We start from the raw sequence: 15,168 nt of genomic DNA on the forward strand, positions 1-15,168 counted from the left end.
GCTGAAGTGAGTGGTTACAACATCCCAAAGGGTTCAATTGTAGTATGGGGCTTACCTTAGGCCGTTGATCCAAGAATCTGGAAAGACTCTTTAAAATTTTGGCCAGAAAGATTTATGAAAGAGGATGTTGACATGAAAAATCATTTGGTTTTGGTAGACATACATGTCCAGGAACTTTGTCAAGTAGCTAGACTTGCAAAATTAATTTTGATCTGTGCATAGATACTCAATTTGGCTTTGCCAAGTCGTACTTCATACACTCCATAAAATTATTTTAACGTAGCTAGACTCGCAAATTTTTAAGTGAATATAACTTAAATGATGGTCCCAAAATCAGGTATCTATGCACACATCAAAATTGTTATTCACATTGAACCCGATTAACATACTTCAATTGCAACATGCTTTCAATTGCTTAGTGCAAATAGCCAAATTTAAAACGGAACCTAACAGTAAACACTAAATTTAGTACGAAGCCAATGCAAGAACCAAATAAACAAAAACACTAACAATTCAGGAACATCTTTTATCTTTTTTTACCCAAAAACTACCAACCCTAGTCACCAATTTGAATTAGTCCATATTTAAACAACTGATTATCGAGACACACACAAATTGAGAAATAGTCCAATCAATCAGAAGATTAGTACCCCGAAGCATTCAAGCTCTTTCCAATCTCGAAAGAAACAAAAGCATCAATACAAGCATACTGCACTTGATCCATATCGAGCCATTCATTATCCCACCTCCCCATAGTAACATGCCTCGGCTTTTCAATCTCTCTTCCAAGCACAACTTCACATAGTGTCTTCAATCCAGCATTCCTCAAGTTCCTGGAATTATACACCTCAGCCGCCAAGTACCTCAAGTCAACAACATTCTCCACACATAACTCATAATCCTCCTCCAACTTCTCAACATCATTCTTAACTCCCACTCCAACAAAAGCATAACAAGGGTTCAACATAAACTCCGTTAAGGCATCAGGTATATGTTGGCAATAAAGTAGTTGGAATATGAGACAACGACGACCAACACAAAGCTGGAGAGTTGCAACTGGATTTTGTTGGTAACGGTTGAAATTAGGCCGCCATTCTACGTCTAGGCCAACGATAAGACGATTGAGACGTCGTCGATGGACGTATTCAATTTCGTTGATCCAGTCCGTTACTATGTCTGGATCATGAGTAACGGTCGTTAGGATTTTGTCACTAAAGAAGTAAACATCGTAAAGTTGGTAACGATCGTCTTGTACTTGGTATTCTTCAATGGTGAGCGCCATGGTTGTCAATGGAATGTGAATGTATGTGAATTTATAAGGGAAGTAAGCAAGTTCCCTCTTGGAAAATAACTTGTATTAAAAGTTTTTCCTTTCCCATATGAAGTTAATTGAGGATATTGATTACATGTTTTATTACACTTCCCATAAAAGTAGGTGGAAAGTTGCATTTATTTGATATTGATGTAATCATATACACGGTTAGAGGTAATCTGTCTTATTTTATTACTTTAAGGAAGCTTATTTATAGTTATCCTTTAACTGATTTAATACTGACAGTGTAATTTTCTTTTTTATTTAATGATGTACTATATGACTTATTCTCTTAATAAAAATATGTGGTTGGTGACCTATGTGTTATTCGGATTAATAGCACATAATGTAGTGTAACTTATACTGCTGTACTCCCTCCGTTCACTTTTACTTGTTCAGTATTTCAAAAATAGATTTTTCACTTTTACTTGTCACTTTTAGCATATCCAGACAAGACAATTTCTTTTTTCCTGTTTTATCCATAGTATTAAATACTCACTTCAAATCATTTTTCAAATCCAATAAAAATATATATGCACCAATTAATATGAATACATTGGTTAATTATGCACTTCATTTATTATTTCTTAAAAAGTGTGCATAGTCAAAAGTGGATCAGTAAAAGTGAACGGAGGGAGTACAATTGAAGAAAAATAATCAAACTAATTTTGCTAACCACCAAATCATTCAACTTTCACTAAATATCCTACAACATCCATTTGAGAAGGAAAAAAGGGGTGAAGATTGATTGGAACTCATTCAATTCCATAGTTGTAAACATCTTAAGAGATTCTACTAAGGGCCCGTTTGACTTAGCTTAAAAAAAATAGCTTATAAGCTGAAAACAGCTTATAAGCCAAAAAAAAAAAAAAATTGGGCTACCCCAACTTATTTTAAGCACAAATGGCCTATAAGCTGGCCAGCCAAATACTCAAAAAAACTGAAAACAACTTATAAGGCTTGTAATTTTCATAAATATTAGTACTGATTCTTAATTTATGGTTTCATAAAAAATAAACTCTTTTTAGTTACTCTTCGATCTCCTTTTGCTTACTGAAGTAAAAAGAAAGCTTCAATCAAAATTCTCCTCAAATTTCATTGCCGTAGACAACTCAAATTTTATCTATGTTTCGTCCAGTTACAAGGAGGTGTATATATGTATATACAAAGTACATTTACATAAATTAATATTATCCGTAGCATATTTCTAGGAAGTTTTCCTCATCAAAATACAAATACAAGCTATACTTATCATGTTGAGAAACCATACTTATCTAGGACACGAGAAGAAGTCCTTGTACATGAAGGACCTATTTTCCTAGTTATGTCGTTACTAAATTCTTAAGTGTTGTGTAACAATATAATTTATATATATGAATTTTATCAAGTTAGCAATTAAGTTTTATTATAGAGATTTACTTATAATTATCTTATACATAAGTGACCGTATTGTGTAAATATTTTCGCACTATGCATAGAATTTAAACTCCTATTATGTTACTCAATTTTTGGATGTTGGAGGAATTGTCAATTTCGAAATTTAATAAAGAAAGAAGATTTAGCACCAAATTTGAGTTTATACGAGATAGTATTAGAAAGACACAAAAGGCTTGAACTTGTAAAAATATATAAATAATTAAAAGGAGTTTAAACTATATAAAGTTATAAACTGCTATTAAGCTTGACAAAAAGCAGGATGAGAGAGTCAATCGCCCAATCCCCATATATTAAGTGTCTGGTTCCATTGGATCAGAAAGAGAAGATTCTCTTTTTCCTCATTCCTTCATTATAAAGAATTTTTGTACTATTCGGTCACTTGTGATCCGTAACATATCCTCTTTTCACAACTTTTCAACTAGTGCAACCTAAACTTCTACAAAAAAACTTGTCAATAATCTAACTACTCATCTATTATTCATAGTTCACTACGCTGTTGATGAATCATATTGGCAAAACTGTTAACCAACATGAGGCCATTGATAGTCACTTCCTTTAACTTTGTTGCACGATCACAAACGTCCGTTTTCAACGGCTCAATTTTCTTATATTCATCAACGTTACAAGTGAGGTCCTCAACATTGGTCAATGCTTCTCTCATCCATGTCCGAACATTACTCATCCCAAACTCCAACGACACATGATCACCAAATGGGTTTGGATCCCCTCCAGTGATTGTTCCTCCAGTGATGCGCCGGATTTGTGACACGTGTCCTGCTGAGGAATAAATGAATTAGATCTGCTTTGCTAAAATATTCTTTAGCCATGGTCCAAAATTCTTATTTTCCTCTGTTAGTTTCCGTCTCTCGAGAACCCAAGATAAACTTTTCTTTATCTTCCATTCTCTCCTCTCCCATGGCTGTAAAATTTCGTCCAAAGGTTAACTCAGAAATAAGGTTGAAATATCATCCTAAAAACATATTGGAGATAAACCAAGAAACTTTTTTTTCTTCACGATGTATCATAGTTCTGTTCATGTTACTTAGAAAGTAATACTTATATGGACTTCTGGCTTTAAAAGTTCAAGAAACCTATGTGCAAATCGTGCACGGTGCACCATTTCTGGCTTATTGTTTTTGTTCACCTTCAATATGGATTTTAACATTTGGTGGTGACATTTTATATTGGTCAAACTTGTGGAGAATTGTGTGTTAAATCTGGGGTTAATACCGTATCAAAAGCATTACGAGTTTTGGTTTTTTCCCTTTTTCTATTTATATTTCTCAAATCCCTCTGTTAATTGAAAACGAAACACGATAGAACTTTTAGAAGGTGAGAGAGTGTTTGGGTTCTCAAGGAGGGTGGAGGGAAGAGCGTTTGGGTTCTCAAGGAGGGTTTGAGATAGAACTTTCTCCATTAATTTCTAAGGAGAAAGATTAAAACTTTGACCGTAGTTAAAGAAAATTTTACCAAAGCAGATCTGATCCATTAATTCTTTACTAGTACACATGTCATAAATTGAGCATAGGGTCCACTAGAGATTAGAAATTGTTGAAGAACTGGAGGAACTGGAGGAAACTATCACTGGAGGGGATCCTGGGATCCTAATCCATGACATATAGTCCCACAAATTATTAATGCGATAATCATTTTGGTACTCATAAATATAAAGAGCTACCAATAAGTTTCAGAATTTGGACCTTTAATTTGGGCATCAAAACTGCATAGTATCTATGGACCCAAAGGCTAAAGACATGCTTTTCAAAATGTCTCAAGTCAAAGAAATTCACTATAGTGCGTGTATATATATATATATATATTAAAAGTGCAAGGATTCTAAGTCCAAAGTTGGATTACGAAAATGCCCATTAAAAATTAATGGACCATTTTACCCTTCACAAAATTTCCTTCTGCTAATGAATAATTAAAGCTCCAATGAAAAACCGGGTAAGTGGAAACAATTGTTTGACTTCCATTCATTATGGCGGTTGTTGTGCAAAACGTTTTAAAATTTTAAAATATCTCTGTTTCATCTTTCTTTCATTTATTTGATCTTTTGAGCTTCCACCGTTAAAATTCTATATTCATGTATAGTCTTTTAATATTCTTTTTTATACTTTATAAAAGTAAAGTCAAGTCATGGCCCACATGTCCATTAGCTCGTTAATTACCAAATGACTTTAGACTAATTCTTCAGAAATCTCCCAACTTTAAGAGTGGGCCACAGTGGAAACACCCTTTTAATTCGTTGGTATACTTCCATGGACAGTGAGACATTAACTTATTGACTTCCAAGTTGTTCTAATTCTACCCGTATTTTACAAGCTGGAAATAAATTTCATTGACTCACAAATCTTATAATGATTCTCTGCAGTATAAAACTCTGTCCTGCACAAGTTCTTCACAAACCAAAACCATCAACTGAATTCTTTTAGCCATGATGATAGTTCCCAGAATATTTTCTTTCCTTCAGTTTTTCACTCTTTTATATCTCTTTATAGTTACTTTTGCTTCCACTGAGGAAGCAACTGCTCTCCTCAAATGGAAAGCAACTTTTCTGAAGCAGAATAATTCCTTATTGGCTTCTTGGACATTAAGTACTAATGCATGCAGGGATTGGTATGGAGTTAAATGCTTAAATGGTAGGGTAAACATGTTGAGTATTACAAATGCTAATGTGAATGGTACGCTCTATGATTTTCCATTTTCATCTCTCAGTTTCCTTGAATATGTTAATCTTAGCATGAACCAGGTCTCTGGCACCATCCCACCTGAAATTAGTAAGCTCACTAATCTTGTCTATCTTGACTTGTCAGTGAATAATCTTTCTAGTTCAATTCCCAAAACTATAGGCGACTTAACTGAGCTCAAAATTTTGTATGTTTATTCTAACCAACTTTTTGGTCCCATTCCTAGTGAGTTGGGGAATCTGAAAAACCTCACTGATTTGCGATTATCCCATAATCAGCTTACCGGTTCAATTCCAATTACTCTAGGTGACTTAACTGAGCTCAAAATTTTGTATCTCTCTTCTAACCAACTTTCTGGTCCCATTCCTAGTGAATTGGGGAATTTGAAAAACCTCAATGAGTTGTCACTATGCCGTAATCATCTTACCAGTTCAATTCCAATTATTCTAGGTGAATTAACTGAGCTCAAAATTTTGTATCTTTCTTCTAACCAACTTTCTGGTCCCATTCCTAGTGAATTAGGGAATTTGAAAAACCTCACTGAGTTGTCATTATCTCGTAATCAACTTACCAGTTCAATTCCAATTACTCTAGGTGACTTAACTGAGCTCAAAATTTTGTATCTTTCTTCTAACCAACTTTCTGGTCCCATTCCTAGTGAATTAGGGAATTTGAAAAACCTCACTGTGGTGTCATTATCTCGTAATCATCTTACCAGTTCAATTCCAATTACTCTAGGTGACTTAACTGAGCTAAAAAGTTTGTTTCTTTCTTCTAATCAACTTGCCGGCCATTTGCCAGACCAGCTTTGCCAAGGTGGAAAACTTGAGCACTTGATAGTGGCTAACAATAAGCTAACAGGGCCAATACCAAGTAGCTTGAGGAAGTGCTCTAGTTTCAAAAGGGTTCGCTTTGATAACAATAGTTTCACTGGGAATTTATCTGAAGCTTTTGGCATCTATCCACAGCTTTATTTCATTAATTTGAGTGACAATGATTTTCATGGTGAACTCAATAGCAATTGGGGGAAATGCAAGAATTTGACTAATCTGCAGGTAGCCAGAAATAACATTAGTGGTAGCATACCACCAGAGATTGGAAATGTCAAAGGGCTTCTAGGACTTGATCTTTCATCAAATCATTTGATTGGGCACATTCCTAAGGAAATTGGAGATTTAACCTCTCTAGTGAAGCTTTTTGTGCAGAATAACAACATTTCTGGCAATATACCCGGGGAACTTAGGTCATTGACAAAATTAGAGTCCCTTGATCTATCAGGCAATAGATTGAATGGGTCGATCCCAATCTTTTTAGGAGATTATGTGCACTTGTTTCAATTGAACCTAAGCAATAACAAATTTGGGCAGAAAATTCCTATGGAGATAGGGAGGATAACTCAGCTTAATGTACTTGATTTGAGCCATAATCATCTTGTTGGAGATATACCCCCTCAGTTAGCCAATTTGAAGGTCTTGGTAAGCTTAAATCTTTCCCACAATGGCCTCTCTGGCCGCATTCCTGAAGAACTTGAAAGTTTGACTGGTTTACAAGATGTCGTGTTGTCATATAATGAGTTGGAAGGTCCAATTCCTTATAATAAAGCTTTTATCAATGCCTCATTGGAGGGTAATAAAGGCCTTTGCGGAAATGTAACAGGACTCCAGCCCTGTGAAAGGCCATCTTCTGTGGTTACGAAGCACTCAATGGCAAAGGAACGTAAACTCATCCTCATCATTGTTCTTCACATTGGGAGCACTAGTACTCTGTGCTTTCATTGGTGTTCTATTTATGTGTGATAAAAGAAGGAAAGTTAGAGACATTGAAAGACGTGGTGATGGTTGAGCTTTGATATCCATGTTAGATGGAAAGGCATTGTACAGAGATATCTTAAACGCCACAGAGGAGTTTGATGCAACATTTTGCATCGGGCAAGGAGGGCATGGAAGTGTTTACAAGGTAAACCTTCCATCATTAGGGAATATAGCTGTGAAGAGACTTTATTCTTCATTTGAGAATACACATCCCAAAAGCTTTATGAATGAAGTAAGGGCATTGATTGGGATTAAGCACCGGAACATCGTGAACCTCTATGGCTATTGTTCGAATGCACAAAACTCGTTGTTGGTTTACGAGTATGTGGAAAGGGGGAGTTTGTCTAGTATTTTGAGCAATGAAGCTGAGTCCAAGAAATTAGATTGGCTTAAAAGGGTGAATATCATCAAAGGTGTTGCTTTTGCTTTATCTTACTTGCACCAGGATTGTTCACCATCGATTGTTCATCGAGACATATCAAGCAGAAACGTTTTGCTTGATTCTGAGTATGAAGCTCGTGTTTCAGATTTTGGCATAGCTAAGCTTCTCAATCCAGACTCATCCAATTGCACTACACTTGCAGGCACATATGGCTATGTTGCACCTGGTAAGGTCTAACTTTATTTATTATCCTTGTTTTAAAACTTCATGAACTATAGCCAAACACTCTCTATACTGTTTTTATCTCATTTACACATTTAATTGTTAGTATAACTTTTGGAAATTATATTATTTCAGAGCTTGCATATACAATGAAGGTTACACAAATGTGTGATGTCTATAGCTTTGGAGTATTAGCATTGGAGATAATCAAAGGAAAGCATCTTGGGGAATACATTACTGTGCTAGCAAATTCGTCGACTAGAGATTATGTGCAACTTAGCGATTTGCTAGACGAACGCCTTCCGTATCCTGAAGATAGAGTAAAAGAGGTTTTGGTTTTTATCATCAAACTAGCAAGTTCTTGTTTGCTTGAAACTCCAAAATCAAGGCCAACAATGCACTTTGTCTCTCATAGGTTATCATCAATGAATCCACGTCCACCTACTCATGTAAGGCAAGCTAAATAATCCCAGAGATGTGAGGTGTCTTTGTATGAAAATGAATAAACTTTGAAACCAAGTGGTTGTGAGTAAGTTATTTTGATGAGACGGTCCATGCCAAAATTATTACTGGGACTAATATTGTTGTATTGTCAGGGTGTTTATCTGGTTTATTGTATTATAGTGTATAATGTAGAAGGTAACTGTTCCTTGTGCCAAAAAGTAATCAAAACAAGCTTCATATTTGCTAAATACTGATATTATGGGATGGAATAATTGCTTCTATCCAAGTGACGAGAGAGTCAATTTTAGAAAGAAAAAAAAAAAAGGACATCACATTCGTGCTGCCATTATTTTTCTGAGTTAGTTGAGTTCTCCAAATTAAATATTGTTTTGAATACAATAAAACTAAGTACCTAATTTTAGAAAAAAAGGACACCAAGAGAATAGTTTGATAATAAGTAGACATCTATTTTAACAGGCAGTTCTGAACTTTTTCTACTTGTGCATCTTCTGTTATCTAACAACGTATTAACTAAATTTCTTTAGCGTTTAACACATCTGATTTTTATTGTTTTTTTTTTCATTCCTAAATTGGATACTTAACCTTACCCCATTCGTCCCAGATATTCCAACTGTAGGACCACTAAGCATGGTGAAGAGCTGGTTATTTTTAGAAGGAGAATTGAAAATGCTAAATTTATTAAGCCTTTACTCCATTTACCTACCCTTCTCTTGGTCTGCTACATAAAAGAGGAAGTTGATAGAGCTAAAACTCACCAGAAATTCCTTGATAACTTCTATTTATAACAAAGTTTAAAATGTCTAGACTTGTAACTTTTTATTTATTGAGGTGGCACATGTTCTGTTTCTATACGCCATTAATTGGCAATTTCGTGCCTACTTTAGTGGATAACTTTATATTCATATATGTGAAGCTACTCTATATATAGACCAATATCGGAAGTAGAATACTTTGTTTTAGATCTCTCAAGTAGCTGAGAACTGAGAAGGAAAAATGGCAATTGGCGGCATGGCTGTGGATGGACAAGTTAGCGATAACCACTTTAACACGAAGATAACATTTGTGGTTTTCACCACTGGCATTGTTACTGCATCAGGCGGCCTCATTTTCGGATTTGATATTGGAATTTCAAGTAAATATACTTCTTTTCTTTTTCATTCTCTATTTTATTAGACTGAATTCCAGATTTTGGCACTGAACAACTGGTAATCGTAGAATATGTCTTAGAAATTCTTTTTGTTTTCCCATAAGCAGTTTGAAAAGAACTTTCTAAGCATTTCTTTTCGAGCCAGTGAGTCTGAACTTCTTAATTTATCTAATAGTAGTCCCTAACAAACAACGTTTCTCTTAGAAAATTGCCTATTAACAAGGGTGAAGTGAATTATATTATGCTATTTTTCGGGTTTAGGGAAAGAAGATACAATATTCATTCTGGAAAGAAATTTTCTAGGATATCATAGAAACAATTTGGTAGACATAGTTTTTTTCATTCGTGAACTTCAGACTGATTGGGTAGACATAGTTTTTTTCATTCGTGAACCTCAAACTAATGTACAAATCAGAAATAAATAAATGAACAAAAAGGACATTGTGAGGGTTAATTTCACATATGATCACTAAACTTTATATACTATAACATTAAAGTTACAAACCTTTTTTTTGGTCACATACGTGAAACAAACACTAACGATTTGCAAGAGGGGCTCGTAATGTCTATGTTGAATACTGAGATTTAATTAGTTTATTTTGTACATCAGGTGGAGTGACAACAATGAGGCCATACCTTGAAAAATTCTTCCCATCAATTTTGAAAAAGGTGTCATCTGCTGGTGCTGAAACAAACGTGTATAGTATATACGACAGTGAGGTTTTGACTTCTTCGCTCTACATTGCTGGCCTGGTCACGTCTCTTGCAGCTGATCACCTCACGGCAGGCATAGGATGAAGAAACATAATGGTAGTAGGAGGCTGCACTTTCTTTGCTAGTGCTCTTATCAATGGTCTTTGCTCAAAACATTTCTATGCTCATCTTGGGTCGCATTTTGAGGTAGAAAAACATAGAATCTAGTAATCTTATAATGCAGGGTAAGCCTGTGTACAATAGACCCTTGTGGTCCGGCCCATCCCTGGACCCCGAGATAGCGGAAACTTAGTGCACTGGGCTGCCCTGTACTGGTAGTGTGAAAATTGGTCATTATTTCAGATAAAATCATTATTTTGATTCAAATTAACTTACTGATAAAATTAAAAGTTGGTAACGATCGTCTTGTACTTGGTATTCTTCAATGGTGAGCGCCATGGTTGTCAATGGAATGTGAATGTATGTGAATTTATAAGGGAAGTAAGCAAGTTCCCTCTTGGAAAATAACTTGTATTAAAAGTTTTTCTTTTCCCATATGAAGTTAATTAAGGATATTGATTACATGTATTATTACACTTCCCATAAAAGTAGGTGGAAAGTTGCATTATTTGATATTGATGTAATCATATACACGGTTAGAGGTAATCTGTCTTATTTTATTATTTTAAGGAAGCTTATTTATTGTTATCCTTTAACTGATTTAATACTGACAGTGTAATCTTCTTTTTTGTTTTAACAATGTACTATATAACTTAAACTCTTAATAAAAATATGTGGTTAGTAACCTATGTTTATTCGGGTTAATAATAACACATAAGGTAATGAAACTTATACTGTAGTACAATCGAAGAAAAATAATCGAAATAATTTTTTCTAACCACAAAATCATTGAACTTTCACTAAATATCCTACAACATCATTTTGAGGAGAAAAAAAGGGGTGAAGATTGATTGGAACTCTTTCAATTCCATAGTTGTAAACATCTTAAGAGACTCTACTAAGGCTTGTAATTTCATAAATATTAGTTCTGATTTTTAATTTATGGTTTCATAAAAGATAAACTCTTTTTAGTTACTCTTCTTCGTTCTCCTTTTGCTTACTGAAGTAAAACGGAGTCAGCTTCAATCAAAATTTTCCTCAAATTTCATTGCCGTAGACAACTTAAATTTTATCTATGTTTCGTACAGTTACAAGGAGGTGTATAGATGTATATACAAAGTAAATTTCCATAAATTAATATTATCCGTAGCATATTTCTAGGAAGTTTTCCTCATTAAATACAAATACAAGCTATACTTAATCATGTTGAGAGGCCATACTTACCTAGGACATGAGAAGTAGTCCTAATACGTGAAGGACCCATTTGCCTAGTTATCACTAAAAAAAAATGGGTAATTTGTGGAGGTTGAAAGTTGCAATTTGTGATCAATTGGCAAAAAAAAATTAAAAAAATAGGTAATTCGCGGGGCCGTTTTGGCAAAAATGGGTAATTTACCCTTAATTGTTATCTAACAATATATATGATCTATACTATATGAATTTAATCAGGTTAGCAATTAATGATTATTATAGAGATTTACATATAATTATCTTATATATCAGTAACTTTATTGTGTAAATATTCTCGTACTATGCATAGAACTTAAACTCTTATAATGTTACTCAATTTTTGTAGTTGGAGGAATTGTCAATTTTGAGATTTAATAAAGAAAGAACATTTAGCACCAAATTTGAGTTTATACAAGATAGTGATAGAAAGACACAAAAGGCTAGAACTTGTAAAAATATATAAATAAAAGGAGTTTAGATTATATAAAGTTATAAACTGCTATTAAGCTTGACAAAAAGCAGGATGACAGAGTCAATCGCCCAATCCCCATATATTCAGTGTTTGGTTCGATAGGATCAGGCAAAGAGGACTCCCTTTTTCCTCATCCCTTCATTGTAAAGAATTTTTATCTATCCAGTCACTTGTAATCGGCAACATCTCCTCTTTTCACAAATTTTCAACTAATGCAAACTAAACTTCTACAAACAAACAAAAAAAGAATTTGTCAATGATCTAACTACTCATCGACTATTCATAGTTCGCTACACTGGAGATGAATCACATTGGCAAAACTGCTAACCAACATGAGGGCATTGATAGTCACTTCCTTTAACTTTGTTGCACGATCACAAACGTCCATTTTCAACGGCTCAACTTTCTTATATCCATCAATGTTACAAGTGAGGTCCTCAACATTGGTCAATGCTTCCCTCATCCATGTCTGAACATTACTCATCCCAAACTCCAACGACACATGATCGCCTTTATATTGATCATCATTAATTAGCTTTTCCATCTGTCCAAGTGCTTGGCGTATTTGTTTTAAGATGTCGTAGAGGGTTATTGTCATCGGTGCGTAGTCAACCGAGACATTGGAAACATAGACTGCCATACGTTTGGCTTCGTATAGGGTTTCAGCCACGGCCCAAGCAGCAAGCATAACGGGTTTTTGATGGACCCTGTTGGCGTACTGGCTAACATATTCTTGAGTCTTTATCAATTGGCTCTGATACCAATTGATGGAATACAGGCATACGCAGCGGAAGCAAATAGCCAGGATCGAACTTGCATGTAATATAGACAACACATAATCAAGATATTAATCAAACATAAAATTGATACTTATCTCTTGGAGCGTGACCGCGGCTGCAAATCGAACCTTCAAGCACGAGCAAAAGTTGTCCACGTGTTCATCCTTCAGTTCCACAGTCTTCTGCTGTGTAACCCGAATAATACCAGAATTTGCGAAATTCGTGTGGGCGAATTTCCATGGAAAAGTTGAAGAAACTTCTAAAACCCTTAGCCTCCTTATGGAATAAGACCCCTATTTTATAACTACAGGTTTAAGGGTTTTCACCCTTTTCCAAAACCTGTTGGGTCTTTATTTTCCACCAAGAAATAATATTTCATTTAATTCTTTATTATTTGGGCACAGCAGGGACCACATAATTTAATTAACGAGGCTTCCTATTATGGAATTAATTCGAAATATCTGAATTAATCTTACCATAATAAATTACGAATTATTCCACTAAAAAATCGTAACTGCACTCCTCAGTTCAATTTCGAAATCTCTCATTAAATCTTATTTAACTCCCCATGTTAAGATTACAGATACCAATCAATTAAATTAAATTACTGACAATTTAATTCATTGACTAATTGAATCCTTTATATTTCCGCTTAACTTATATCATGTGACGGATACAAAATCCACCTGCAGGGTTTTCACATGAGACTTATAAGCATCCATAAAGGGGTATCATCAATCTCAAAGTCGAGACATGGATTCTATCAACTAATTATTACTTCACAAATGTAATTTGCCATTATCCGATTTACCGGAATACATAGACCCGCAATTGAGTCGTACCTTTTAATAAATCAAAATAATGAACAAATCACATTGATCATAATAATTATATCAAGATTAAGAGTATAAGTACATTTAATGAACTAGAGGATTTGTTTTATATATTCAGTACAAAAAACACTTATCTCTACTTGGTCCGTTCAATACATACAAAATGTACTAGCACAAGAAGACGGAACTATATTGTTCTCATAATGAAGATACATTATATTAATCTTGGGCTACAATCATACCGATGGCTTTGTCCAATTCCATCTTAGATTGTGAACATAAATTTTATACTTATAAGAATCGACGATTTAATCTTCCGTGTATAAGCTAAACTCTATACACTAAATCATCTACTATATAAGTAAAGGACACACATACTAGTACATGATCTATTTAATTCTTTATTAAACAATGAATAAATAATTGTTCTATAATAAATACTATATCCAAACACATGGTTAATAGTATATATCCCAACAATCTCCCACTTAGACTTTTAACCATGACAATTGTTAGAATATACCATGTCTAAACGCATGGTTAATGGTATATACCCCAACAATCTCCCACTTAGACTTTTAACCATGCATTTACAACTTTCACATGTATTCCTTTTGGACGACTACCAAAAGTCTTAGAGACTAAGTTCTTTGCAAAAATTAACTTACCAAAGTTGTTTTCTAATGCAACTTCGTCTAGTAGTGCTTCGTCGTAACTGACCGGTTCTGTACTACGATCTTCAGGGATCCTATCATGAAACTCTCCAAAAAAAATGTATTTCTTTTCAGGAATCCTATCATGCAATTCTCCCAAGAGTATACACCGAACCGATCTTGGTTATTATTCTCCCACTACGACGAAGTACTACTACTATTATAGTCATACTAACATATTCTTGAGTCTTAATATTATCTTCATTGCCTTTCGGCATTGAAATATTAATGACTTCATATAGTGTTATTTGCTCAACATCACTCCCACTACTTACAGGTAGTGAATTTTCTTACGCCTATTAACGTTACTCCCACTACTTAAATGCAATGGAACGTCAACCACGACTTGTCGGTTAGATATTCTTGAACTTTTGAATATTTTAGATGACTCATTTACTATTTCTTTGCTCGGTTCTATAAAACTAGTTTACTTCTAGGAACTTGGTTTATTAAAAAGTCTTTTTCTAAAAATCTGGCATTTGTATTAACAATTACCTTATTTTCTTTTAGGACAGTAAATAAACCTCTTTTCGTTCCCTTTGGATATCTAATAAACATGCATACATCCGTTCTTGATTTTCACTTATCTGTTTTCCCTTTGAACACATGTGCTAGACAACCTCATATCCGAACATGTTGCAGATTTGGCTTACATCCAATCCACTGTTCTATGGGTATCAAAGGTACTAACTTAGAGGGAATTAAATTAAGAATGTAACTAGCAATTTCTATGACATATCCCAAAACGAAAAAGAAAATATAAATAAGTCAATCATTAATATTACCACCTTCAAAAGAGTCATATTTCTTTTCTCTTCCACACCAATCTATTGTAGAATACTTGATGTAGACAATTGAAAAT

General features: G+C 34.3%; 4 protein-coding genes across 4 annotated transcripts; 2 read left to right on the plus strand and 2 right to left on the minus strand.

Moving 5' to 3' along the window:
* Window positions 1-344: 344 nt before the first annotated feature.
* LOC132050818 (3'-5' exonuclease-like) lies at window positions 345-1,296 on the minus strand. Its single transcript, XM_059442172.1, has one exon. The coding sequence runs from the start codon at window positions 1,280-1,282 to the stop codon at window positions 644-646; it is 639 nt and encodes a 212-aa protein (XP_059298155.1). The 5' UTR covers window positions 1,283-1,296; the 3' UTR covers window positions 345-643.
* Window positions 1,297-5,183: 3,887 nt separating this feature from the next.
* Window positions 5,184-8,680, plus strand: LOC132050819 (MDIS1-interacting receptor like kinase 2-like). The gene is made up of 2 exons (XM_059442173.1): window positions 5,184-7,858; window positions 7,990-8,680. The coding sequence occupies exon 1, from the start codon at window positions 5,187-5,189 to the stop codon at window positions 7,233-7,235; it is 2,049 nt and encodes a 682-aa protein (XP_059298156.1). The 5' UTR covers window positions 5,184-5,186; the 3' UTR covers window positions 7,236-7,858; window positions 7,990-8,680.
* LOC132050738 (MDIS1-interacting receptor like kinase 2-like) lies at window positions 7,294-8,321 on the plus strand. The gene is made up of 2 exons (XM_059442104.1): window positions 7,294-7,858; window positions 7,990-8,321. The coding sequence occupies exons 1-2, from the start codon at window positions 7,294-7,296 to the stop codon at window positions 8,319-8,321; spliced, it is 897 nt and encodes a 298-aa protein (XP_059298087.1).
* A 3,581-nt stretch (window positions 8,681-12,261) lies between the features above and the next one.
* Window positions 12,262-12,669, minus strand: LOC132050739 (uncharacterized). Its single transcript, XM_059442105.1, has one exon. The coding sequence runs from the start codon at window positions 12,667-12,669 to the stop codon at window positions 12,262-12,264; it is 408 nt and encodes a 135-aa protein (XP_059298088.1).
* Between the last annotated feature and the right edge of the window lie 2,499 nt (window positions 12,670-15,168).

This window comes from Lycium ferocissimum, chromosome 3 (assembly GCF_029784015.1).
Source record: "Lycium ferocissimum isolate CSIRO_LF1 chromosome 3, AGI_CSIRO_Lferr_CH_V1, whole genome shotgun sequence".
NCBI classification, from domain to species: Eukaryota; Viridiplantae; Streptophyta; class Magnoliopsida; order Solanales; family Solanaceae; genus Lycium; species Lycium ferocissimum.

Excerpts from the sequence above, each read along its gene's own strand:
- LOC132050739 (XM_059442105.1), bottom strand. The coding sequence starts at position 12,669 with ATGCTTGCTGCTTGGGCCGTGGCTGAAACCCTATACGAAGCCAAACGT.
- LOC132050819 (XM_059442173.1), top strand. The coding sequence starts at position 5,187 with ATGATGATAGTTCCCAGAATATTTTCTTTCCTTCAGTTTTTCACTCTT.
- LOC132050738 (XM_059442104.1), top strand. The coding sequence starts at position 7,294 with ATGTTAGATGGAAAGGCATTGTACAGAGATATCTTAAACGCCACAGAG. Across the intron at positions 7,859-7,989 it reads ATATGGCTATGTTGCACCTG|AGCTTGCATATACAATGAAG; the intron begins GTAAGGTCTAAC and ends ATATTATTTCAG.
- LOC132050818 (XM_059442172.1), bottom strand. The coding sequence starts at position 1,282 with ATGGCGCTCACCATTGAAGAATACCAAGTACAAGACGATCGTTACCAA.